At 42.9% G+C, this 27765-nt stretch overlaps 1 protein-coding gene across 1 annotated transcript; it reads right to left on the reverse strand.

Annotated features, from left to right (window-relative positions):
* Positions 1-475: 475 nt before the first annotated feature.
* Positions 476-27193, reverse strand: JAKMIP2 (janus kinase and microtubule interacting protein 2). The gene is made up of 21 exons (XM_008927853.3): positions 26935-27193; positions 25825-26322; positions 24427-24636; positions 23373-23471; positions 22604-22750; positions 20746-20886; positions 19937-19993; positions 18100-18219; positions 17502-17630; positions 16446-16529; positions 16084-16146; positions 15817-15915; positions 14701-14799; positions 14329-14382; positions 13518-13583; positions 12621-12689; positions 11981-12058; positions 11164-11367; positions 10620-10685; positions 9947-10019; positions 476-4591 (listed from the first exon to the last, which is right to left on the reverse strand). The coding sequence occupies exons 1-20, from the start codon at positions 27061-27063 to the stop codon at positions 9969-9971; spliced, it is 2463 nt and encodes an 820-aa protein (XP_008926101.1). The 5' UTR covers positions 27064-27193; the 3' UTR covers positions 476-4591; positions 9947-9968.
* Positions 27194-27765: the final 572 nt, after the last annotated feature.

Consider the following 27765-nt stretch of genomic DNA (forward strand, 5'->3'; position numbering starts at 1 on the left):
CCCCGACCCCGCCTTCAAAACAGCCCCCCGACCCCGCTCCCCGGGCTCCAGTACAGGGAGGCAGCAGCTTTCCGCTGTGTTTTGGTTTCTGCTCAGGCCCGGCAAAAAGCAATAAATCCGCCCGTGGCCCCTGCCGGGACCGCTACCTGCCCCCCCTTTCCCACTGATCCCCCCGGGACCTCGCTAACCCTTTAACCGATGTACCCCATCCCCAAGTACCCCCATCCCGCTGTACACCCCAATCCAATAAACCCCTACCCCGATGTACCCCATCCCGATGAACCCCCTCCCGATGAACCCCCATCCCAATGTACCGCCCCACAGCCGTGTCACAGCCCCCAACCCAGCCGAGCCCCAGCCTGTGCCCCTACAGCTCAGCTGTATAGTGATTCCTCTGAACAGATTCCAGACAGATGCCGAGTATCTCCGTGAATGTAAAGTGATTTTTTTTATTATTTTTTTTAAAAATGCTGCTGTTTTATTTTTTATACAAACTAAAACACCAGAGGTCATTGAATCCTATATTAAATACATAAATTAAAAAATAACCATTCATAAAACTTTACATACAATAAGGATTCTCTCCTACACGTTAATACATATAGTACAGATACATGTCCAGTGTTTATCAAAGGGTCATTCTGCCAAGTCATTTACAATTTTGTTCTGGAATAGACACCAAAAAAACTGGGAACAAAAAAGTATATATAAAACCACAGAGGTGCTGATGTGAGGGAGGGCAGGGGAAGAGAAAACCCTTTGGATCACCAGCAGCTGTGTGTCTGTTGTCTGAGCCCTGCCCCAGTCAGGAGAGCCTGGCCTGGGCAGTCCTCTTGGGATGCCACGGAACGGAAAGCAGTGGGGTTCAGAGGATGTTTCCCACTGAGATGAGGGCAGGGGGTTGGAAGATGAAGAACACCTACAAAAAAGTCTCCATGACCCCCCAGGCACATCAGTAAGAGAGGATGGAGCTGTGAGCCAGGCTGACAGCACTGCAAGAAGAGCCATTTACTTCTGCAACCCCAACTGCCTAAATTCATCTCGCCTAACCAGGCCCTCATCTGAAGAGCTTAAATTGAAACTGTCTTCAAAATCTCCCAACTTGGTCAGTGGAGAAAAAGCAGCAAGTCAAACTGTGGTCAAGCTGATGTGCACTACCTTCTGTGGCTCACCTCCTGCCTCAGCAGGACAGAGAGCCTGGAGTGCTGGTACTCCTGAACAGGGATGGATGGGAGGGATCCAGGGCTGTATTTGCTGTCCTCAAAGGCTGCAGTAAATTGATTTTTATTTTGCTGGTTGGTTTTGGGGAGGGGAGGTTGGCTGCAGTGACTAATCTGAGGGGGGATTCTCAATCCTTTGATTCGATGAATATCAGGAACAGCAGAAAACCCAGGATTAACAGTCCCAGGACAGAGCAGGGTCCAGAAAAAGGATCAAAAAACTAGTTGCCCATGAGATGTGAAACTAAAACTGGAGGAGTGTACCAGTTGGGGCAGCTAAACAAGTCTAGATTCAGTTCCCCATACCTAGATTGAAGTATACTTTCATCAGCTATAGCAACGATTTCTATATACAACAGGGAATAGATAGGTATATGCATATATATGTATATATATGTACATATACACTATATATAGATACATGTATATATATATACACAAACATCAAACTCATTTAGATCTAGCTGATAGCAGGACGTTTGTATTAACTCATATCAGCAAGTGTGTTTTAGGCATGGCATGTGTTACACTGCAAGGGGAGTAAAGCAGCGGCGGTTCAGCTCCATGGAGGGAACAGCAATCTCTGAAAGGTTTGCAGACCCAGGTCTGCTGTGGCCAGACCACCACCCCACCCTGAGCCCTTGGGAATGGAGCACCTGCAGGCATATGTATACACACAGGAGCAAGGGAGGGCAAATTGGGTAAAAAAGAGAAATTAAATAAGACAACAAGGCTCAGAGAGTCTAAATGATGAAGCCTGCCACAAGATCAGTCAGTTTTTTCTATCTGTGCCATAAACCTTCCCTATGATTGCCTGAAATAAATGTTTCTAGTCCCCTTTTTTTTTTTCTTTAGCCAAACCAGTGGTGGAAGTTATTGCACTGTCATTGAAACCAGGTGCTGCTTATTCTTCTGCAAGAAGAGCTCAGTGCTTTAACTGCCAGCCCTAATGCTGAGGAAAGCAGCCTAATGGTGTGAAATTAAGTGGTGCTGCAAGAGGGGAGAAAAGAGTGAGGGAGGAAGAACGAATAGCCAGTGAGACACCCCCCCCCTTTTTTGTAGCTATCAAGCTGTTGTAAAGCTGCTAGTGATCTCCAGCTGTCACAGGGGTGGGACAAGGCTTCCCCCGACTCCAGAACTTCAGGACTGAACTGCTGGCTCATGGAAAGCAAGTGTACATTTGGGTCAACCTGATCCACAGAGTCTTCTGCTGAGGAAAAGGAATTTGAACAAAGAGCATGCAACGTACCTGCAGTCGTGTAACATATATGCCTACAAGCCTGTCTTTTAAAACAATGAACCAACAAACATACAGCAGAATTCAGTGCAGAACTCAGTGAACCCCTCGGCTGAACCAGAGTGCTTCAAGAAGATGGGGTCATTCTATAACTTAAATCAATTTTAAGGAGCAAGGGGAAAAAAATCACTTGCTAATAGCTTCTAACCTTTGATGAAAGGCTTATCACAATATCCTGGCATTCAAGAAATGAGGATGTAAGGAGTCTGTGGAGAAACTGAGCCCAGCATTGCTATGCAGTTGGGTGAATGGACATTACTGATTAAAAGCTATCCTGGCCAAGTAAAAAAGATATCTGTGAGGGGCTGGCACCCTTGATACTAGAGAACTTCCTCCCTGCTAAGGCCACAGAACTGCTTTTGACCTGACAAGTTGCTGTGGCAAGTGACTTCACTGCTTTGTGCCTCAGAAGCTTCATATGTAAAAGTAAACAGGCAAACAAAGGAGAAGCTCTTTGAAAAGCACTTTTTGATGAGCCGTCTGTGTGCGTAAGATGTTGGTACATGTGAGCCCTGTTTTGAAGGTGTAGGTAATGCACAGGCTGTATTCTGGCCCTTAATTTTCTAGTTTGCAGTACAGACATCCACTTCTCCCAGTCAAAATTAAGGCTCCATCGTGGAAGACACAGCCTTGCCACAGGAACCCCAAAGTCTGCCCAGGCACGACTCCATTCCCAGGAAAATGAAAGCTGAGGCACAGAGATGTGCACTGTCAGCCCACCAGCGAGGGAAGGGAGGGTGGGTGCAGCTGGCTGTGCTGCTCCCCGCGGCACAGGACCCTCGCAGGGTCTGCTGCAGGGTGATGCTTCTCAGGGTCGTTTTTATAGAGTACTGGGGGCGTGGACCTGTGACCCTCAGGGGGGCACCAGGGCCGGGTTCCAGGCTTTGTGATTAGAGAGGTAAGTAATGCTTTGAAATGCAAACTGCTTTTAGTTACTCTTAACAGTGGAAAAATCTAAACAGACTAGCAATACCTCTTACTTGTAATGAGGCTGTGTTCACACAGCTTTTCCCCATTTTTAGTTTATGTGTCATTAATCAGGAAGCCAGCTAACAAAGTCAGCAGACAAGCTGAACCAAAACATTTGTTCCAAGCCGGGACAAAACAGTTGGAAGCTGATGCTTTATGGATCATGTCAAATGGGCTTCCCCTGCCCCCCCATCCTCCAACATTTGTTTTCTTTCTCAGAAGCTACTCTGTAGGTCCAATCCAGTGATCCTCAGTGGTTATTCAATAGTAAAACCAAGTATAGTCATTATTATCTCAACGGCAGTCTTTAAAGAGTATGAAAAGTATCTGATAATAGACAGGCTGTTCTTCATGGAGGGACAGTGAAGAGAGATAAGGCTTCAACTCTGTCGGGAACCCTCCTTACACCACACACCCTCTTCTCCCCTTCCTTGGCCCAGGCGGGTGGTGCTGTGTTACGACCTCAAGCACAAAACGTGGTGACCTGTCCTGCCCATCCTGCAATAACCCAGACCGGTTCATTTTCCTTTCCTCCTCCTCCCACATTGCAGCTGTCATTTGTTCCTGAGGTTAAAACCAAAGAGGGAGAGCAGGAGTCCCTGCAGCGAGAAAGCTGCACAGTTCAAGCCGAGCGCTTGGTTGTCGGCATCTCCCCGCGGCTCGAGTTTCTCCTGCTCTGTCCTGTTCGCTTTTGATCCATTTGTGGGATGACAGGGTGACATTTAAATGATTGCCCTGCACAGCAGGGATAGATTTTTCTCTGTTGTAACTTTGGTTCCATGCCCAAGACACACTGACTTGATCAGCTGAAAGTGGTTCCTTCCCTTTAAGTTCTTCCCGGGTGATGTAGGTTCACAGTTTATTTTTCTTCCCCTTTCGTAATTTCAACATATAGAATTTCATTAGATGCAGCATATGTCATAGCTTTAGACAGGAACTGTCAGGTAACAAATTTTGAGTGATGGCTTTAAAATACAAGGTGGTTGCAGTCTTGGCTACAGGTTGTTCATTTTTATACTTTTTAAAATAGGTGTAAACAATATTCTCTTCATCAGGGGATGGAAGCATTTGCCTTTATAAGGACTTATCTGGGTAGTCGGGCACTCTAAAAATAAAATAAAAAAAATCTGTATCAGGTAAGTGGTAAGTTCCTCTACCTACCTATCCCAGCTGCCAAGATGCAATCTATCAATCAGGAAGCTGAAAAGGTCTGATCTTACAGCTACCAGTGTTAAACTGGTTTTGTTTGTTTGTATGAAAAGCATTTGTGAAAATTCCAGGCATTTTGCTAAGCCTGTCCATTTAAACCCCTCAAAGCCCAACCCTCTGGTCCAGAAGAGTCCCCATAGGCATCTTCAGATGAATAGTTACGCACAAGTTTCAGTGACTCTTGAACCAAAGCTGCCCAAAATTCACCCCTGACAGGAGACATGGCAGCAAGCAATACCCTTGTGGTGTCAGGGCAAGCCCAGAATTTTGGCTAATACAACACTGAGGCAAACACAGAATGCTGCTGTCCCGAGGAAGCCTTCCTTACAGCTTTCCCTATGGAAAAGAACTTTAGTTCTCAGATTTGCACCTAGGGAAAAAAAGGCACCATTTTGTCTTTGTTCTCTCAGCATTCAAGCCTACATAGTAAAATTCACTGGGTGCAAAATCCACACAGACCACACTCCCTTATGTGATCACAAATAAGTGAATGTGTAAGTTCACAAACACAGAGAGAATGCAGGTAGGAAAATCCCACGTAAACAGGAATTAGAGAGCTTCTGGTCTGCATACAATATACTGCTGCACATGGTTTCCTCCATGCTTGTCCCTTGTTATCTCAGTTCAGCAGTGAGTGCTGTGTTCACTCTGGGCAAGAAAGAAACCAGAAAGTATAATCTGTGACTGCACTGTGGTTTTCTCTCACCTGGTGAAAAGGTCCATAAAGAATAAACTGCACCAGGGCATGAACAAAACCAAAGACCTTTCACCACCAAGTGGCTCCCTAGGTGCATTTCAAGGAGGAGTTGAGGGTTTTGTTTGTTTGTTTGTTTGAAGTCCCTTACGACAAGGGTAACACAGTTCACTTGCATCCAGTGGAAATAAAGAAATATACCTCAGTAGCTGTAATAAGAAGAAATGCTGATGGCACACTCCCCCTGCCATTCTCACCTTTGCTGAGTTTGTCACCTGGGTAGGCAGGTGGTTTTTAACGTGAGTGGGAAACACAAATCAATGTTAGTTATTCTCTCTGATTCCATGTATTCCAGCCTCAGAAAATATGATGTTGTTAAAATCCCTCTCAATCTCGCCAACTCCATTCCCAAATTGCTTCTGTCTGGAGATTTTCCCTCAGGTAGTGAGGGGAAAGAATCCCGTGGAGGAAAACGGAGGGGTGAAGGCAGGGGACGAGGAGCTTACCATTGCCTTGTTTTTGAGGAACTGCTACAAGACTTGATGCTTTGCACCTGTGGAGTGCCTGGCCTTGGTAAAACACTCTACAGGTATCATGCGTGCTGTGATGCTGGGCCTGCTGCAGCTCTTACAGTTCAAGGGAGTTCACAGCAGTGCAGATCCTCTGGAAAAGCATTGAGTTTATGTATCCCACACACACCTCACCCATAAGATTTTTCCACTTTCACTGCCAATGCCCCATTCTCTAAGTCACTGTATCTCCACCGCTGTCACGGCTCCTGCCCCGGTCACTCAGCTCACCCTAACCCATCTTCTTGATTCCTACCTGGCATTCATAAAGCCAAATATGCAAAAGAATCCTTCATCTCCTGAGCGGTCCTAGGAGTAGCACAACCCAACAGCAGGCTCCCTGGGGCTGTAAACCACATTTCAGCTCTCGCTGATGCTTCTTGTCCTCTCTGTGGGGAACTGGACCCCCCTGTGCCCCTGGGACCAGCCACTACGGAGCAACAGTGAATTCCAGGAGTGAAACTCATCTTGGCACTGCAGTCAGAGCAGCCTTCCTGGGCTCACCAAAGTGACACCAAAGGGATTTACACCTGCTAAACCTTAGATGGTGCATAAAACAAGTGGAAAACCCACTGAAGGAGACTGGGCTGGGCTGGGGGGCAGGGTGCGGTGCAGGGAGGGAAGTGAAGTCTTGACACATCCCTAAAGGATCCATGTAAACCCCCTGCAATGACAGCAGTCAGTGCTGCACCTGGGACAGTCCTGTCAGCCCTAAAGACAGCAGAGAAAGGCTTATGTTGCCTTTCACTACTAGCCCTGCTCAAGGAACGTGCCAGCGAGGTGGATCAGCTCAGTGGAGAGCGAGAGCTGGATGGGACCCAGCAGCCCCTGCAGGCAGAATGACTGCAAGTGAGTAACAGCAAATCTGCTAGAATTTTAGGAGAAATGTGGAGTTCTGACCTTAAACACCCCATCAGCTTTTCTAACCACCAATACCTCCCCTCAAATTAGGCCAAAAGGACAGAAGTGTTAGCAAATGTGGAGGTGGTGGTCTCTTTTAGATGGTCTTGATTCTTCTCCTTTTCTATTCTTGGTTCCCCCCTTCCTGCTTTGAGAAGAGGGAAGGAATGGCTGCTCTGCAAAGAAGAATGCAGTCTGCTTTGAGTACATTGCAGAGCTCATTGTGAGGCTGCTCAAACACATTTTTTCTTTGCATGCAGACACTGAAATGTTACAAGGCACTAGAGATATTTTCATAGGCTCCAAGACAAAAGATTAATCAGCATTACTGGAATTCCAATGTCAGAATAATAGGGGATTTTCTTTTCTGTTTTGAGAAATGCCTATTTCAAAAGATACTGCTATATAATTGCAGTTCCTGAAAAGCCAATTTTCTTGTCTAGAGGGTCTGTAATTCTCAGCATGCCTTCCTTTCTCCTCTGTGCTGGCATACCAAACCATGCAGACAGTCCCAGGAAGTACACACTGGCATTTTTTCCCAGGACTAGGGATTTTGTATTCTAAATTACAGTAGAATTAAATTTTTCATGTGAATCATATTTTTCTTTTCTAATGAAAAATATTCTGATGGAAAGATTTTTACGCATTTTTGTGAATATTTTTGTCAGTTGTATCTACCACTGATGGTTTTTTTAAGCTTCAGAAAAAAAAGTTTTTTTCAAAACTAATAACCATTTAAAAATCAGGAAGACAACATTTCCTGATGAGTTCTAATACTAATGAAAATTTTAATTGTTATTTCTCAGGATGCATGCTCTACTGCAAAGGCTTCACTGCATGCTTCATCTTAAAAGAGACAGGATTAGGAAAAACTGTTCAGTAGTTGAATGTCATGAATGCATTTTTAATCAAGGTGACCTAAACTGAGCAATGTTGTCCTTTGAGGTACTCCCTGGTTTCTTTCTTTTGAAGAACTCTTACTCCACCACAGCCAATACCAGTATTGGTAAAACTAGGATGTATAAGCTTCTTACCAATTCTGTAGCTGTACCAGAAGAGGCAAATAGTCACTAGAGAACCCATTCCAAACCCCTACAGGTGGAAAATGTAGGTGCAAAATGTATATACAGCAAACTCTGAACCTCTTATTACCCAAGTTTTTCTTGTATGCTGCACAAGGACATTATTGTAGCTGTGACAGGAACTGAAAAAGGATGACACTACAGGCAAATGGAAAAAACTCATGCAGACAGGTTATTGCAAATGTCACTGTCAGCTCCTGTGAGTTTTCAAGGTGCATCTTAAATCCAAGAATTTTTTTTATTTGGAATCCCCCCCTAGGTTGACTGCTTGTTCTGGACTCCTGATCCTGCAGAAGACAGTCACGTAAAACTATTTGCTGCTACTGCATACAGTGAAAATTTTGGCTTCTTAATATTACCCTGTCCCTAATTTGGCTGTTTCAGAAGACTTTCTGATTTTTTTTTCCCCACTGTGAATAAGTTAGAAATCGTAAAGTCACATTTCCACCAGTCACAGCCACTCAAAACATCTCGCAGCTGCTGTGCTGTGTCACGGTTCCCAGAAACCCTGCAGCAGGAACATTACTAAGTATGCAGTCAGAACTTAATCTGTTTAATGATCACTGGATCGAGGCAGCATGTTTTAAATAGCAGCAGCTCAATAATGATATTGGCTGTTGTTTACAGGAGCTGCAATCACTGATATGTCCATTCCTCTGATTCTTTTCTATGGCTCGTTCCCCATCCAGCCCAACCTACACATATATTGGTGCCTCAGCCCATGGAAACATTCATTTTGAGGTCTGGCTGGACAAGGAGGCAGCAGATTCCATTTGATGTGGATAACTCTGAGAGCTGTGTCTGCATCTGCACAGAACTGAAATCCTTGATCTAGCTGGAACAAAGCACAAAGTAGGGGCTTTTCCTTAAAGGGAAAAGGAAAACCCACCAACTTGGACCCAAGGCACTTAATTGTAATCAATACCTTGAATTGCACCTGGAAACAAAGGCTGAGCTGGTACAAATGGTGGAAGGACATGGAAGAACATCTTTCACACAACTGTATTCTTGGCTTGCCTTAAGTGCAGACCAGAGGAATTTATTCACTGACATAGCTGAAGCCAGAGCCAAGAGATACAGTGAGAAATTCAATGGTATGGGTCTGCCCCCAAATCAGAAAATTCTGCTCCACCATTACAGGTTCTTGAGACTTTAACATAACATTTTCTAGGCTGTGTTCTACTTCTGTTATCCTGGATCAAAGAAAGATTGTCCTATCCCAGCATCCCGGTTCTGGAAGTGGCTAGCCACAGATGGAAAAATGGGACCATTACAGTTCTCTGATTTATTTCCCCATCTTCACACTGCTTTTTGAACTCTGAACTTTCAGCTGCAAAACATGCTGTGACAAAGCCTTCTTTACAACCCTGTATCCTTAACTATCAATTTTCATTTCCTTTAAGCTTATCACACGATGATTGCTTGTACTTGAGGAGACAGTGAATGATAGCAAGATATCCATCCACCCATCCATCCTATGACAAATTTTCTAAACCTCTCCACCTTTTAACAGAGTGACTTCCTGAGCCAGAAAAATCCTTCCATCTCTCTGTCTCCCCCTTCCTGTCTCTCAGCAGCTCATCATTCTTCCTTGCCTTCCTTTGCATCCTTCCTACTGCTGGACACGGAGCTCTCTACCTGTTACAACCTCCTGACTTATCTCCTGAGTGTCACTTCAGAGCCCATCACAGTGTGTATATGGTTGAGATCATTATAACTGTTTTCCATCTGCATCCCTTTGCAAACATCAACACTGAATTTCACCTGCAGTTCTCTTGGCTGTGTGATATTGTGAAATTCCTGTTAGCTTTTATTTTTACAATTCTGAGTAGCACAGTATCACCAGTAACTCAGCAGCAGGACAACCCCCTGTTGTGAACTATTACAAATTGACAACAACCTGCTGAATTCGCTGGCTCCAAACATCCACCAGAACACACAAGGATGTGATCCTCAGCTCTCTGCAAGAAGTGCTAGCTTTGGGGAAATAAATAAAACAGTCTTACCTTTCCAAGAGGCACATTGACATCAAGGCCAAAGAATAAAGGCAAGAGAGAAGAACAAGAATAGAAATAGAAACTGCAGAAGAAAAAGAAGATTGTGTAAGCATCAGAATTATTTTTGCACTCAGCAGAACAATTAGAATAACTATGCATTCCAAAAACACTGTATTTCCCTAGTTACTTCTGTAAGTACCATACCACCTCCCAGGCTTAGAAAACAGATCCCAGTAATTCCAGTGATGGATTACAACTGGCACAATATTGAAAGCCTGAGGTGTAACTGTTACTATGAACTCCCAAGGGTTGACTTAAGTCACAAAGCTGGATATCAAAAATAGCATGGGGAGTATTTTTAAGTGCTTTAAAAAACAGTGGCTGCAAGCCACGCTGGAAATGGCCTGGGAATATATCTATGTATACATGCACATACACACACACAAAATATTTATCAAAGATTAAATTAATTAACAATTTAACACATTTAAATAATGTAATGTAGTATTGTAATATTAAAGTCTGTATCGACTGACACAGACTGAAAAAAAAGGACAGTAAATCACCACCAGTGGGTGCAGCTGATTGAGTGGAACAGAAAGGTCGTGCAGTTCAAGAGCACTGGGTCCCTACTTTCAAACCACAGTTGATCAGCTTGCTTCAGAAGCATAAGAAAACCAACCTTCTCCTCCAGATCCTTAATTTGTCTCTTTTGGATGTCGGTTTTATCTTCCAAATCTCGGATCCTCTGGAAATCAGAAAAGAAAGCATCTACCTTAATTTCTCAGTAAATCTGTTCCACTGAACTAGTAACTTAATGTTCCAAGTGCAAAAAGCCTAGAAATCCATTTCTGTGGCAGGGATAATCTTGTGTCATACTGTGACTCCATCCCCCCACCCTGCCAAACCACAGCTTTACCACATGTTCAACTGCTCAAAATACAATCCTACACACATGTAACTGGATTCTCAAATGCTGGAAATTAATATCAATGGTGGCTTTGTTTCACATTATCTGTTTTTTTATTAATCCTTTGTTAAATAGATGGAAAGTGTAAGATCATGGTTATACTCTTTGCATGCACATAAAAGACACAAAGCATGAAACAATTCTAAAAGCTAGATGCCAGGCTCCCTCATGGCCTGGAGCTTGCCTAAATTTGACCTCAGGTTGTGTTCCTGTACAGCAAGGCTGAGAGGATACATGTGTGTAGTTCTTTTCTTACCTGATGAGCCTGCTGGAGCAGCTCCATCCTCTCCTGAAGAATCTGGCAATCATATTCTCTGCTCTTCCTCAGCATCTGACGCCTCAGCTTTTCTACTGCTGTCCTCAGCTCTTCCTGCTGTTTTTCAGTGAGTAGTTCCCCAAACTTTATCACTGTTTCTTGCTGCAAAGCATTGTACAAGGTGGCCTCAAGCTCCTGGATCCTCTGGTTGATGCAATACCAAAAGCCAGTTAGAGATGAAACATGGTTTAAAGCACATTGGGAACTGGGGGGTTGGTGGCAGATTCCCTGCATGAGAGGTGATCCCTGTGCTCAATTGTGCAAAAATGTGAAAAACAGAACTCAGAAAACGATTCCATGTTCTGGAAAAAGGATATGAACTTTTATTTTTAAAATATTTTAATACTAATTTTCACTGAAATCCCATACTCTTACTTTTTTTAAATGCACTTAACAGAGATGGAGTTTGATAGAATTTTCATACCTATTTTAAGTGTAAAATATTTCACCAATTCTAAAATTTCAAGCCATTGTGCTAAAAAACTCCAGTTGGACAAGCTGACATTAATGAGCAATATCTGCTTTTAACTGTTCCAGATTTCAGGAAATGTTGCCTTTTTATGACATGAAAAGGCAAGATGTTGTGTTGAAGCCATGCAGATTGCATGGTAGGACATCAAAGAATGAGAAAAAAATCAAAATTAAAAACCCTCCAATGCTAAGAAAACAGCAAAAACCTCTCTTCCTGATTCAGCAAGAGTTTATGTCCTATTGCAGGGCTGTCCAGTATGTGCTGCACAATTTCCTTTGTACATACCATGTATGCCTGGTCAAGAGCTTGTTTCCTGTAGTCTAATTCTTCCTCCAAATAACCTTTTATTTTGCAAAATTGCTCCTACAATGAAGGATCATTTGGACAGAAAAATGAATTAGTTACTCCAAATACTTGGGGAAGTTTTATGAAATCATCTACAGATACCTGATTTAGCAGGATGAGGAGACTGGTTCTCAACTGACTCTCTGCAGAGTTATTAATAAGGTAGTAACTTTAACATAACACTGCTTGCTTTCATTACATAATTCATTAGTTTCTCACTGGTCCTGAATAAAATGCAATACAACAGCTGATGTTTAGACTATGAATCTTATGAGACAAAGAGTGCAGGCACTTACATCCCTGAAAATTATTGAGCAACCTTTGAGCCCTCTGTACTTATTAATAAACAGTCATCCTCATGGAAAGAGAGAGAAAGTTTTCAAACTTTCACTATTTCTGTTTCTGTTATTCTGCTGTTGCATGTGAACCAGACTAGGAACAATTTCATGGATTCGCCAATAATCAGAGAAAGGTTGCATAGTGCATTTGCCTATAGACTCTCCTACTTCTCTTTTGGCACATCAACTAAGTGTGACACATTCAGCGTCCCCAGAATGTGTAATAAGGAGAGTTTTCTTACCATATCACTTTCCAGTTCCATCATTTTCTGATGCAGAGCAGCTTCAGCTCCCTCAATCTGCTGGATCCACTGCAGGGAAGACAATGAGAGCTGTACCCTGCTGTGTTTTCTAGGCACACGAGCAGTGGGATATCTACAGCTTCTTGTTAGTCTGGTTTTAGTAACCTATTGCTAGTTCTGGGCTCATCCTGGGGCTGTTCTCCTCCTGTGACAGAGGCAGCCAGGATGTCTGCAGGCAGCACTTGGCAGGGAAGCAGCAGGAGGGTCACCACTGCCGTGTCACTGGAAGATGGACACGTCCTTGGATGGGCAGGGAGCCCATTTCATCCCATGGATAAAGGCCCACAAATGAGGCTGTAGCCTCTCAAAAATAGCTTAGCTGGCCAGATGGCAATTCTGCTTGCAGAGGAAGAATTGTTCACTAGAGTCCTTTGAAGCTCTCATGTTGACAAAACTGTTTTGCACTTGAGCCTCAGAAAGCAATTTTAACCAACTTTTAACCCCACTTTCTTTTTCATTTCCAAAACACGGAACTTAAAACACATACTGTCAGTGAAATTTTGGGCACAGATCCCTTCAGAAGCTTCAGAAACCTCAGGCCTAGAAATCTCAAACTATATCTACTTATGGCTTAAATGTCTGATGGTTTTTCATTCAGTTTTCCATTTCAAGTTTCGTTTAATATTCTTTTTGTATTTGCAGTTGTCTCCACAGCTTGAGCCAGCTGAGTTTGATATTTTTGCTGGTTTAGCAAGGTGTTTGGGATTCTGCTGGCACAATTTATTTGGGGAATCACTTTCAGTGCTAGAAAGTTCAACAATATTGACAACAACAGGGCATAAAATGTGTTAGATGAGGCTTTAGATAACACCTGAGAAAAGCAAGCACACAATTTACCTTTTCTGCCAAGGACAATACGGTGGAAGCCTGAATTATGGCCACTTGTTCTTCATTTCTTAAATTCTGTGAAAAGAGAGTGAGGAAAGGAGAAAATTGGCAGCAGTTTCCTGCATGAATAAGGACAATCCAACCTACAGACGAGGTGTACAGTTTTCAGAGGATCCCTGAAGTGCTGAATATCCTATTCCCATTGAAACATACAGAGCCCACTGCTTCTGCCCTTCCATATGATATGGACTAACTGTATGTCTTCATTAAATTGCATCTTATGAGAAATGTAAACTAAAATTAGACCCATTTGTTTCTCTTCATGCTAGTTTTACAAAGGTGAGTTTCCATTATTAAAGCTTTTGTAAAAATAATGCTGATTTACACCAGCACATGAATAGACAATCATGATGCTTTGGGGTTTTTTTATCTTGTACACTCTCTTAAGACATATCTAATGTTGGCCAGAGATACAGGATGATCTCTTTTATGTGGGCAGCAATGCCCTCTTAGAAAGCCACAGGGAATTTGATAATTATTGCCTATTTATGAAACTGTTTGGAGGAATCTTAGTCCTGAGGAAGAGTGGTTGACTCAGACTGTCAAACTAATTCATATGCTTTCCTGAGTGAATGGAGCACAGTCAGGCCCAGTTCCAAATATCAGTGGCCTCTGGACATTCTTCCCAGTCTGCTAAACCAGACGTAAAAGATGCATAATTTAAAAAGCATCTTACAAAACAGACATAATTACAGATATCACTTACTGTACTGTACAAAATGCAGCTTGTAAAGGGAAAATATTTCCCCTTTCAACTTACCCCATTATCACCCAGGATGTCTAACTGCTTTATGAGGTCTGGGATGCTGACATCCTGCAACGAGAGAATAAGGTAAAGGCATGGTATTCACCTTTCATCATGGTTGCAATATCCACCCCTCCAATGAACCATGTGGAAATCAGCCATTTTGTTTTATCCTGTGGAAATGCATCACACACTGATTTTGGTTGCCTTTGAACCAGATTTTATCATTATGGTGAGAATTTTGAGTCTAACTGAACTGTGTCAGTCACCACACTCTTACATCAGACTGAGTTTAAACGCCTGAAATTTAGTGGAATTATTAGTAAGGGGTTATATGGGCAGCACCCACCACCCCTGCAGGGAGAAGCACTTATAAAACTGACCTACCTTAACCCCTTCCTTCATGCAGTAGATCTGTAGAGCACTCACACCATCTGAGAATGGGTGAATCTGGAGATTAAATGGTGGGGACCGTCTCTCTCTTTCCTGCAAACAAATTGGCAAACATGCCAGAAGAAGATATTAAAATAAATGCACACAGAAAATGCCACAGCTGCTGTTTACATCATGTTTCACAAAGCCAAGCTCTTCATTTTACAAGTCGAAGGAAGAAACATTTAGACCTAGTCTGAAAAAGTGTGCCAAGAGGGGCAGGATCTTAAACCCAAGCTAATTGTTTTACAGGAGATTATTTGATGAATTATGTCAAATTTGCAAATTGTCTGTGGAAGGGCTGTCACCTAGCTCAAGTGATTTGATATCTGAAGTTCTGAAGAACTATGTGTTGTTGTAAATAATCCCTTTAGAAACAGGTGTTTGACTTTGCACCATTAGGACACTCAGATTACACATTTGCTATCCCGGTACCTTGTACTTTCTAACTTCTGTGGAAAACAATATGATCAAAAAAGTTGATCAACTTAGGTATTTCTACATCTTTGTTGCTTAAAATTTACAAATATTTGTCCAGTTTTAAAGGACCAAAGACAAAAATAAAAATTTGATGATGTTATTTCTTATTCCTTTCAGGTATTCACTTTCAAATTCATTTTTAGTTTATGAACATGTAATTCACTTGATCAGTCCAGCTCCCTGTCACATGGAAACACAGCTGCCAGGTAGAACTGTGGGTCACTTCTATAAATAAGGGGAGAGTCTCACACAGCACTGATTTACGAGACCCAGGAAGGGCTCTGTGTGGCAAATGTATTTGGCCTTGGGCAGCAACTGAAATGAAGAACTGAAAAATAAACCAGTTTACAGTGGATATTAGGGCAGGTGAAGTTTTGGTTGGCTGGCATGACAAGAATCTCTAACTCCTCTGTGAAGAGGGAGCTTGAGGTCTGGCCCGTCCATACTTCAGCTCAAAATTAACAGCGCTGGGCCTGATCTGTTACTGTTTTATCGCCATATCACTTGTTTAAACCCTTGATTAAAGTGGGTGTCCAGTGCAAGTGCACTCTAATTTTCTCCCAGCTCTCCTGCAAGGAGCCCATCCATCACCTCCAGCTCAAGGTTGCGGAACTCCAGCAGCTCGTTCTGGTCTCGGGCATCCTGCAGCTCCTGTTGCAGACGGTTGTTTTCTGCTTCCAGTTTCTCTATCTAACAGAAATATGTAAAATCAGGATCTGTGTGACTGTTACAAGAAACATTAAATATTTGGTGAGTAGTAGTTGAGGTAGCACAGGCTGTGCAAAATCAAAACCCTAGAGATGGTTCACAGGATCCAGATAACCCTCCAGAGTGAACACACAAAACCTGGGAACATACCTTGTCTAAAAGCTCTTGGTTCCTCTTAATGAAAAGCTGCTTGTCTTCCACCCAGTGTGAGTCCTGTTGGATGAAGCAGTACTGTTACACAGTAATCAAATTCCACAAGGCTGGGTACATTTATTGACAACTGGAGCCACAATATCCAGGCTTTAAAATCCTACAGGAACAAACTGCCATTTACAGATCAACATATTAGTCTACCAAGCTGTAGCAAGACTTATGACCTTGCTAGACCTGCCTGTTTACTGACCAGCAACACTGCATCTCATGGAACTTTATACTGAAACTGTGCCAGGTATTTTGTAAGCAGAGCAGGTAAGATACAAAACAGGGAAAAAAAATACACAATAATTACTTACTTGTCCTTTCTGTGCCAAAGTTTTCTCCAGATCTTCTATTTTGGCCCTATACCTCTGGACTTCAGCTTGGAGCTGCTCCTGAGCCTGTTGAAGTCAGACACAGCATTAAACAGTGACAAAACCAGCACTGTGACTGGTAGTAAAAGGAAACCAAAACCAGCAGGGCCTGGGTTCATGCTGTCAGTTCCACTGAGTAAGAAACTATTAGAAAGATTCAGACTCAGTGATGTTTCAGCCCTCAGACTGGCACACAGATGACACAAGGGAACGCAGTGGTGGATCAGCCCCAGCTCCCCACTCAAGCCTGTTATTACCATGAATTGGCATCAGAGCAGCAAAACACAAGTTTCAGGTACTTGAGGTGCTCTGCTCAAAGACCCTGGTAAAGGGCAGTCCCTGAATTTAAAAATAAAGGTGCTTAGTAGATGACAGTGGCAAAAGGTAGTGGGAAGAAGCAGTTACTACTGCTGGGGGGGGTCTTCAAGAGCTGACTCAACAAACTAGCATGATCTCACAGCTGACTACTTTGAGCAGGAGTTTGGGCTGGAGACTGCCTGAGGTCCCTTCCAGCCTGAATGATTCTATAATTTTATTAAAGGCACAACATTTTTAGCCTTGGAAGGTTTACTGTAGTCTGCATCACCTGAATATTTGAATTCAATTTGCATTTCTCTGCTAGAAACATTCAGGTCTTCCTAAAGTAGGTGCAATCTGTGCTTTTGTGAAAACCCACAAGTCTTCATTTACCTTTAAAATGCAACCCTATCATATGCAGGCAAAAGATGAGAAAACCTTGTGATTCTGTGCCAGGCTGCAGAGTTGTCTGCTTTGGCAGATCTGCCTAACTGCAGAGTTTTCAGGTTCAGGTGGAGGACAGCCTCTTGTGAACTGAGTGATTAAAAGTCACTCTCTTTAAAAATGCCCTCAGCAAACGAGTGAAGAGATATCCCTCAGTGTCAGGGACGTTGTATGTACTCCATTCCCCTGTGTGTCCCTTTGAGGGGTTTGTATATCCTGAGAGCAATGAAATGCTGGTACCCCCAAACAAATACTGACCTTGGCTTCTCTTTCAGCATCTATGACCCCTCCTGTCTGCTCCTGCAGCAGTGCATATGCTCTCTGCAGGGCCTGGTACTCCTTTGTCAGCTGCCGAAACCGCAGCTCTGACTCTTCCGCTGCTAAACCCTGAAAAATAGGAAGGGACATGTCTAAGCACTGGGACAGCAAAGCACTGCCAGAGCAAAGAATGCAAGTGTGATTTGTTAAGCACAGTAGTTGGTTTACAAGTCTTGATTCAAATAGCTTTTTGAATCACAGTGAGCTTGCTGTGATATGAAATAATAAGAATGGGGAGTTTATATAGCATTTATAGGTCTTTAAGCTGAAAGAAATGTGATAGGTTTGTTTCCTTGAAGGGGGAATAGGAAAAAAAACAACCTCAAATTGCAATGTAGTCATAGCTGTAGACTCTATGGACTAGGTTGTGGAAGAAACTCTCAGCACTTCAGTATATGAGTAACCAAAATAAAGGTCAAATGAAATACTTATCACTCAATATGCACTATAAAAACCTAAGTGTTCTTTAGAGCCTAACCACTTTTTTTGGAAGTCATAGGATGAAAACCTGTATTTGCTTACCTCATCCAGATCTTACCTCATCCAGATCATCATCTGGGGTTGCTGGTGTCCTGTCTGTTCTATATGAGGCCACAGAGGATGTTTCAGAGTCCATGGAATCATCATCATACCCAAAAAATGTATCCACCACATGTCTCTATAGAAGGAAAAACATGATTTCTGAACCTTCTGGGAAACTCGTAGCTTGAGTTGTGGAGGGGGGCAGGGAAGAGTTGCTATTTACTTAAAAGACAAGGTATGAAAAACGAGCAATGGGCTTCCCCTGCAATTACCAAATCCAAACAAACTCAAACCACACTGAAGATTAGATCTTGTGCTGGTGGAGAATAAGTTTGCTGATTAACTTTCCCAAACCGAGGATCTGTCTGAGAATTGTTTTGTTAACCACAAAGCTCTTCAGAAGACATCTATCAACATGCAGACAGGGAATACCACAGAGCTGGAAATGTGTGCAGAATGTCTCCTCTCATGGACACTGCTGATACTTTTAATGTCTCGGTGCTTCTCTTGCTGATATTGCTGCTGGACTAAGTGAGTGAAAGCTGTGCTCATACAAAACTAGCACGAAAGAACTTTTATCACATCTTTCCAGGACTGCAGTAACCAGCACATGTTGCAAGAGATTGCTCACACTGCCCAGTTTGGTTGTATGTCTGACACTTCACTATCGCCAGTCTCAGCAGCTGAATTAAATCACATGAAAATGGTCAGATGTGTCCTGTAAAGGCACAGATGTTTGACCCTGCAGGCTTGGTTTCAGGGTACAGATTTGAGCATTTAAATACTTGGTTTATGAATAATTCTGCAGACAAACTGATCAATGAGCAATTAAGAAGAACTTCTGCTTTGTAACATTTTTCACTTTTGCTGACAGGTTAAAACCTTCTAAACCTGGAATTTGAATCACACAAAAAACATGTACCAAAGATGCCAATTACCTTTTGCATATATTATAATTTTTGTTCAGTGTGTTGTCAAGGGAAGATAATTGCCATATTCTCTGATGTTATGCTCTCTGGTTTAGAAATAAAGTTTACTGATGAAAACACTTTTCAGTCCTTGTCTCCCACTTGTGTCTACTGTGTATTGCTTCACAATCCATATAGAAACAATGTGATGACACCTCTAGGATTTACTGGTCTGAAACTCCCTGTGTGTAGGACAGTGTTGCATTACTTTCACAGAACATGCTGATGCACTAAGGGATGTCCTTGGAGGACCAAGAGCAAGCAAGCAACCAGTATTTTTGCTGTTTGGAGGTGGGACATGAGTGTTGCAAAGTCATTCTTCACATCGAGCTGATAATGGAGCTATTTGAACCATTACTCACTACTCAGCTCTAAAATTGTGGTAAATTATTCCAGTTTTGGATTTAACCCAATTCAGGCTGATACAAAGGCCTGTGGAACTGAGCAGGAGAGAACCACACTCAATTTCTCAGGCAGGAACTTCTACTTGAAGAGTAGAGATGCACAAGGATTTTGCTTTAGCCCATATGTGCTGTGAAAAATAGATCACAGAAAACAGTGGGAAGGTCTCTTGAAACGTAAATAACTCTCAGACTAACAGACCTTGAGACCAATATTTATAGAAACCAGATGGAAGAACGATTATTGCTATTTCAGGGGGAGGGGGGAAGCCCCATTTTGCTGAAAGTAAAATAGCTGCACACCCTTAAACGAATTTCAGAGTGGATTTAAAAAGCTCTCCCAAAGTAACTAAGGTGTTTATAAACCTGATCATTAAAGCAGATTGTTATAATCCACAAAGCTCTCTGTAATCTGATTGCTAAACTGTGTTTTCCTACACAGCCTACTAGCATTTTGTAAACTGAAAACAATTTTTCTTCTTACCTTAATTGGCTTTGAGCTCCTTTTATGCTTCCTGCGACGAATGAGTTTCTCCCTGTCCTGGAAAATAAGATTAAAAAATTACTCTCTTCTTCTTTGCAGAAGGCCAAACCTACAGAGGAAATAAATCAGAACTTCCAGTGGCTCTCTGCATACATTCAAACAGGAGTCTGATTCCAGGTGGAAGGGAGGATTCATATCCAAATCTGATTGTGTGTTCAGCTGAAAATCACCTGAAGAAAGCCCTTGTGCAGTTGCCTTGAGCAGCTGTCAAACACAGGCACTGAGGGATTGCCCTCCAAAATCCCTGAGAGACCTCATGCACGGGACTGGTTTGGACCTCTGTCTGCCTTCCCTGCCAAGGAGATGCTGCCTCTATCTCAAAGTCATTAAATGATGGGAGTGTTGATCTCACCACTCCTGGCAGTGATGTCTCAGAAGAGACAACAGCCTGTTTTGGAGTCCTTCTCCTTAATATTATAATGCAAAGTCAGCTGACAAACAAATTGTCAGCATTAAATGACAGAACACGCCTTGTGAACATGTAGGTACCTTCCCAAGCTCCACAGTTCTTAGTCTGCATTCCTTTCTGGAGCTCAATTCACACACAGTGTTATGCTTTGAGCTGTAGAGGCTGATGCTGCACTAGAAATTCAGTTAAACTGCACACATGCACACCTACATCTAAACACCTGCAGATGTTAAAAGTGGGCAAAGTATTAACTTTCAGACCTCTGGTTAGAAGAAGAAATATCACCAGTGGTGGAGAGTACACAGCAATCATTCCTAATTTCCTGGTGCTCTGGACATACCCTTGTTAACTCATCGATTATGTTCTGCTGTTCTATGACCTGAAGCTTTAAGAATTCGGTTTCTTGTTCCTCATTGGCCTGATCCAGGTCATTGAGAGATCTTAACTTCTTTAGAGGGGGATGTGATGTTATTTTTTCTCTCTGTGGTAAGAAGAAACACATAAAATAAGATCCAGCACCTAAAAGACCATCTTTTAGTTAAAAATTAGACATTACCTCTCATTTAAGCTGTACAGCCCTTTTAATATGCTTCAGCTAAACCATTTTTATTAATACCCATCAGTGCCAGCAGCACAGCAAGGCTGAGTTCTTCAACCAGAACAACAAATCTTTATCTATTTAGTTATGGTGTGTCAATACAGCTTCTGCAGCAGCCCTTAAAGGTCACATACTGCAGTTCTTCCCTGGCCACGCATCAAGATGCCCCTAGATGTGGCAAATAGAGTTGAACCTGTCCAGTGGGTATGCAAATAGTATCTACTCCCATGACCCCATGTGCTTACTGATGCTCAGTGTATGACCATACACAGTGAGGAAATGGACATGCTTTACTCATGTGAAGGACATGCATCCAGTCAGACCAGGAGGGAAGGCAAAAAGTGGTAGTAACAGATCTATTTTAACTAGAAGTCCATATCCTGCCTGCTCCTGAGCATGTGTGGAAAATTCTCTACAGCCTGTGAGAATTACTGTAGCCACCCACAGCTCACTAAGGTTCATGATTTGGGCATCCATAGCATGAAGAGCAGATGTCAGGGAGCTGAGTTAGAACATATATGCTGTGTGTGCAGATATGCACCAGCAGTGCTGCCCACTGATGCCTAATGCATGCAGATTCCCCAGTCCCTTCTCTGCTCTGAGAGAACCCAGAGGACTGTGATCTGCACTACCACTGCTGTGGAAGAATAACTCTGACCCATGACACCTGCAATAAGTTTATCTGTCTTCTGGGCATGGGTGAATTGCAGTCTTAAAGTGGATTAACCTTGTAACACTAAAGTCTTTTTTCTATGAGACAAGAAAGTGAATCTGATCGTCTCAGCCTAATCACCAGGAAAGCTGCTCCCACTGCAGGGCACTCAGCCTGCTCAGGACAGTGGCTGCTGCAAGCCAGGGACAAGGCCCACAGACACACTTAGCAGGGGAAGCTTATACCTGGCAACCCAGAACATCCATCTCCCTGTTTATTAATGCTAAAGCAACATCAGTGCATGTGTAAGGGCCTGGATGCTGACTGATACTCAGGGCAATCCCCCTTGAAGGATATGCAGACATAAATGCTTTGAGTCCGCTTCATATAGCCCCTACATGTGAAATTTATAGCCCTAGCCAAATTTAAACACCACCATTCTCCCTTTCCCATATCCATCTATCATGTATATGTTTTATGGAAAGCAGTATGTGCTCAGTGCCACACCAGGACTTAAGTTTGCATCATCAGCTCTAACAAGAACATATACATGCAAGATGAACATTATGCTGGCTGAAAACAACACTCTTAACAGCTTCCTTTTTGAGTTCCAGGTGAAAAATAGAACAGTAGGACATGCCTCAATAATGCAACTTTTGTTTTTTCTTCTTTTTTTTTAAGCAATTGAAACTTAATATTCTAAATTTGGGGACAGAATTAAACACTCTGATTATGCATTCACCTAAATATATTGCCCATCTATGCATAATACACAGAGTTATAGTATGTAAGTCTATAATAATACAGACCTAACCACGGCTGTATATTAGCAATAGTATTACACTCCATATACAACAGATACTCTCTGTGTATATATACATGCATACACTATAAAGATTTGGCCACCAAAACAGACATAGATCATCCATTTTGCTCTTCAGTACCAACCATTTCTATATTTTCTTTAGTGACTGCTTTGAGTTTATCTTCCATGCGCTGCAAAGACTGCATAAGTTCATCATTTCTCTTCGTGAGGCACTTGTTCTTTTCCAGAAGAGGTTTACATTGTTTCTCAGCTTCTCGGACACGTTTCAACTGGATTGATAATAGTAATAAATACTTGTCATGAGAGACATGAACATACTTGTAATTTGCAATCTTGATAAGACACTATTTTGCAATTTTGACATCAAGAACATTGAGGAGATCCAAGCCAGCTAAACTGATATGAAAGGAGTGCATTAAGAATTATAGCTCAGGAATAAAAAAAACAACAAGAGTTGAACTTATCACACTCATCCTTAATCACAGAAGTAGGAATGTGAACAGGTCAAAAACCCAGCGTGATTCAACACACAGGTATCACCAGAGGAGAAAATCAGACAAAGAGATCAATTCTCTGTTGTCCATACTCCCTAGACCCAGTACTTTAATATTCTCAGCCTGGTCAATTACTGGAAAGACACTATAGACCCTATTTCATTTACAAGTCTCACCACACACTGCTGTACACTCAAAAGTCAAGGAGGAAACAGAAGCATTCATGTAGAATCCTATAAAGCCTCAGTGCCTCAACTTCCATTGCGATTTTGTACTCACGTAACTTCAGTGAAATTACTATTTAACACTAGGGTAAAAAAATCCTTCTCAGCCTCCCCTCTCTGCCTTTCCTTATGGCTCTCTACCTCCTCTCTCTGCCAGAGCAAAGCTCACACACCAGTTCATTTCGTTCATCAACGAGCAAGGTGTTCCTGTCCTCCAGCTTGCGGATGGTGGCGTTCAGCTCCGCTATCCTCTTCTGGTTCCTGCGCAGGTCCTGCGGGCAACAACGTCACAGTCACTGATCCTCCTCAACACACATGCTTGGGAAGAGAATCCTCAAAACACACACACACCAGCCAACCTCAGCTGCCATCACCAACAAGTTATCTTTAGGGACTTTTACAATACTGAACATGCCGGTAAAAATACAGAACTTTTTGGAAGGAATACTTTATTTGAAAATGTTAAGCTGTTTGAAAAAATAAAGAAAACCAACCAGATGATAATTTTTTAGGATGGGTAGAAAAAAAGCTAAAACATTCCAATTTTTATTGCCTTTTCCTAGAGATTGCTTCTCTTTGCTGAGCCACTACATCAGGTGAAAAGGTAAGGACAACCCTTTCAGTATCAATTGCATTTACTTTCTTATTCCTCATTTGTGTATGTGTAAATATGCTCTCACATATACTTTAGTTGTGTAAACACCTTCAGTTTAGTCACACAATGGGTGAGTTTCTATATACATTCATTGTGTAAACATCTTTGGGTTAGATACACAATGGGTGAGTTTCTATATACATTCGTTGTGTAAACATCTTCGGGTTAGTCACACAACGGGTGAGTTGCATGCTTTGTGAATGACACCTGTGGGAAGAGTAAGACAGACAAAAAGGAGGATCTCCTAAGAGTCTCATGGATTCTCCAGCCCCTGCCCCTCCCAGCTCATCCTCCTAATTTTATCTGGTTTTGAGGATGCATGTTATCAAAGTAGTTATGGCCATCAAATGATTCTTTCAAAGGAGCACTAATTACTTAAGATGTTTTATATTTGTAAATAGAACAACCAAGGAAACAAAGTTTTGCCCAACTAGCATTCTCCCTGAAGACTCTACAGACATAATTTTTCTGTAGTGAATAAGACAGAATGTTTTCCAGGGCCTGAGAAGCTATTTCAGCAAGCAAAACACATCCATGCTTCTGTTTTTCAGGGACCAGTAAAACCTGCATACAGGGCTGCTGCAGTGCTCCGAGCCATCTCCAGCCCTTCCTGGGATCTCTCTCTTGGGACTGCTCATGTTACACTCTGCCTCCTTCACCAAGAAGAGCTGTTCATCCAGAGCTTCCTTCTGCAGCTGCAGCTTCTGCACGTAGCCTGTCTGTGTCTCCAGTTCTTTCTCCAAGGAAAATATGATCCTGTCTTTAGCCTTGATCTCGTCCATCTGAATGAGAGAAACACCAGAACAATATTAGTGTGTGAAGGCAACAGCATTTCAGCCTTCTCCGATCTTGTAGTATATGATTTACTTAAGAGCACTGTTCACCCCTCAAATCTGCTCTACCAAACTGCCCCAGTTTCTGCAAAACACTCTGGCAAAATGAAAGTACTATTATCTAGGAGTGATATGAATCATTGCCTGAAAACAAAACTTATATCTATGTTAAATTTTGCCTGAAGCTGCCAAAGATCCTTTCTGGTCTTGCAGCTTTCTAGGCTTGCCAAAATCCTCCCCATAGCATTTTTCAAAGGGTAGGGTTAGGTGATGATCTCCATTAACTAGATGTCACTCTGATACAACTTCCTCCACTCTGACAGCAATACAGTGCCATTGGAAAGCATTGTGTAAGTCTGAGAAAAGTGATTCTGGACATGTTCAAGGTTCTTATGCAAGTAAATAGCCTTCAAAAAGCCTTTCATCAGTTGCTAAAGATAAAACCATATAATACATATGTAGAACCTGAGTTGATTTTACTAAATTGCTTTGTTTCATCCTGAAATTCACTGCAGCTCTTTTTTATACTAAATAACTGAAAACAGCTCCTCAATTTCAGATGAGAAAAAAAGAAGAGTAGTTTGTCCTCAGGGTGAGGCAGAACAAGCAAGTGCCAGCGTGGTTTGGAGAGTCTCAGTGGGAGCACCATTCCTAGACCACGGCACAGGGAAACAAGGCAACCTGCACCACTGCTGGTGTGGGCCTCTTCTGGTTCATTTTCCCCAGTAATTACTAAAGGCTATGCCAAGGCCAAATCAAAAAGTGTCTCCCCTCCTGCCATGGTTTAACATGTTCAAGGTACCATAACATGGGCTGGAGAAACCAACAAACTGCAAATGCAGATGCAAATGCTCTTTATCTAACCCTTTTCACCATGCAGGTATTAACATCTCAGGAAGCCAGATCCTTATGGACTAGGCCAACCCCTCTCCTGCTTTAAGTTATTAGCTGCCATCCCAGTGCTCTAGCTGACTCACCACGATCTATCTCTTCCAGAGAAACGACAGTGAGAAGTTTGTAACACTTTTTCCAAAGTGAGGTGCATTGCAGAGTTCTGTTATGCACGAAAAGCTAAGAGACACAGAAGGCAAACTCAGTGCAGCATAAGAGAACACACAAACTGTTTTGATTACTGACCAGGCGTCGGATATCCCGTTCACTCTCCCATTTGATCTTGGAAATGGCTTCCTGGTGGGACTGGTGCTCGCTCCGAAGATCCCCCGCCTTGATCTTATCGGCCTGGATCATGTTGTTAAGGGCCTCATCTACCTGCTTTTTGGCAGACTTCAGTTCAGTGATTTCCTGCAGAAGCTTAAGGCGCTCAGAGTCGAACTGTTTCCTGGCCTCCTCGCGAGCCTCGATGGTCAGCGCCGTCCGCACTTTGTCGCTGCTCCCGTCCCGCAGCGCGCACAGCGCGGACTTGAGCCGCTGGATCTCGCTGTCCCGCACTTTCACCATCCGCGTCATCTCCTGCTCGTGCTGCTTGATGAGGTTCTCCCTCACAGCCTGCAGCTCCTTCATTTTCTCCTCATGGAGCTTGGCTTTCAGCTCCGTGATCTGCACGGTCTGCTTGCGCTGCTCCACCTCGCGGATACGCTTCGTTTCTTGGGTCTTCTCTCTTTCCAGTTTAGCAACCTGCATTGAGATACAATGAAAGTCACCTGCTGCCAACGTAAGGTTGTCAAAACAAGCCCACCCAGACGTATCCATGCCAACACCCTGCTGCAGACCCCAGATAATCCTCCACCCTCCTGCAAAAAAATATGGGCCAGCTCCTGAGGCACTCACGTAAGTTACACTGCCTTTACTCAAACAAAACAACCCTGTCTTCTCCAGGTGTCCTGCCTCCCACAGTGACACTACACGTACTTTCAGTATTTCCTTAGGAAATAAGACTCTGTGTATGTGTGTGCATTTGTTTAAAACCCTTTCTAATCCAGCAGTCAACATCAGGCAAATTCACCAGAAAACTGGAGGGCTCAGGAATAGCAAGGTTCCTACAACCCTCATGAATGTACTGCTCCATTTGAGGGTCAGAGGCTTCTTAAACTTGTAGCTCAGTAAAAAGGAGTCTTTTCCAAGGGAGCCACAGGACATCCACAGCAAATGCTGCAAGCTGGGAAAGAATCAGACCACTGTTCTAGGAAAGAGCTGTGTGGCATCTGTTGAATTCTGTGATACCACTTTTTCCATATGTTTCTCTTCCTCAGCACAGACATTGCTATTTAAAACCAAATCCTCACTCACCTTAGATTTCTCCTGATGCAGCTCAATTTGAATGTCTGTTAGCTTGGTCCTGAGTTCCTCATTGGCAGCCTGTAGGGCAACAATCAGTGCCTCAGGCTTTTCGCCCTTGCTACGTCCTTTTTTTGACATGGTGTCTTATCTGCGAGAGTCCACGTGTTTATTTCAAATACAGACTGCCATCTTTTTCTGGTCCTTTCAGTGCCAGTTAGTTCAGCAACCACTGCGTGACATTCCTTAAGGTCCTGGACTCAGTTGCTTTGGAAGCCCTGCAAAAAGTAAGACATACAATTTTTTGTCAGTGGACACTGCAGCAGGACAGCTCACATGGTTACAGATCACAATAGAAAGCTCCCATCTCCAAACACTGCAATCTTTGTCTGAAAACCTGCAAGGGACACCCCAGCACAATCATGCTTCTGTCCACCAGCCTGGCCCACTCGTGGGGATTGCATGTATGTCCTTTTTCAGTTCTCAGAAAGGGGCACCGTGCACTGAAGACAGGAGTTCTTTTACTGTAAGGATTAGTGCTGTTGAAGGCACAGGACTAGAATGGACAGGTTATCTAACCCAATCCTTGCAGTCTGAGGTAACCACAAAGCAGACACCTCACTCTCAAGGATCTACCAACAATATCATTCTCTTCCCCTTCCCAACCCTTGATCCCCTGAAAGATCTTGTGCCAAACTCAAAGACTTTTCACAGCACTCCTACCATCTGTCACAGGAGGAAAGGGCAAGTGCTGGTCCTCATCAGCATTCTGGGTCTCTGTAGAAGCAGAGAGAACTAATGATGTACAAAAGCCTGTTCAGACTGAAAATTGATCCCTTCACC

The sequence above is a fragment of the Manacus vitellinus genome, unplaced genomic scaffold (assembly GCF_001715985.3).
Source record: "Manacus vitellinus isolate BGI_N305 unplaced genomic scaffold, ASM171598v3 scaffold_25_pilon, whole genome shotgun sequence".
In the NCBI taxonomy this organism is placed as follows: Eukaryota; Metazoa; Chordata; class Aves; order Passeriformes; family Pipridae; genus Manacus; species Manacus vitellinus.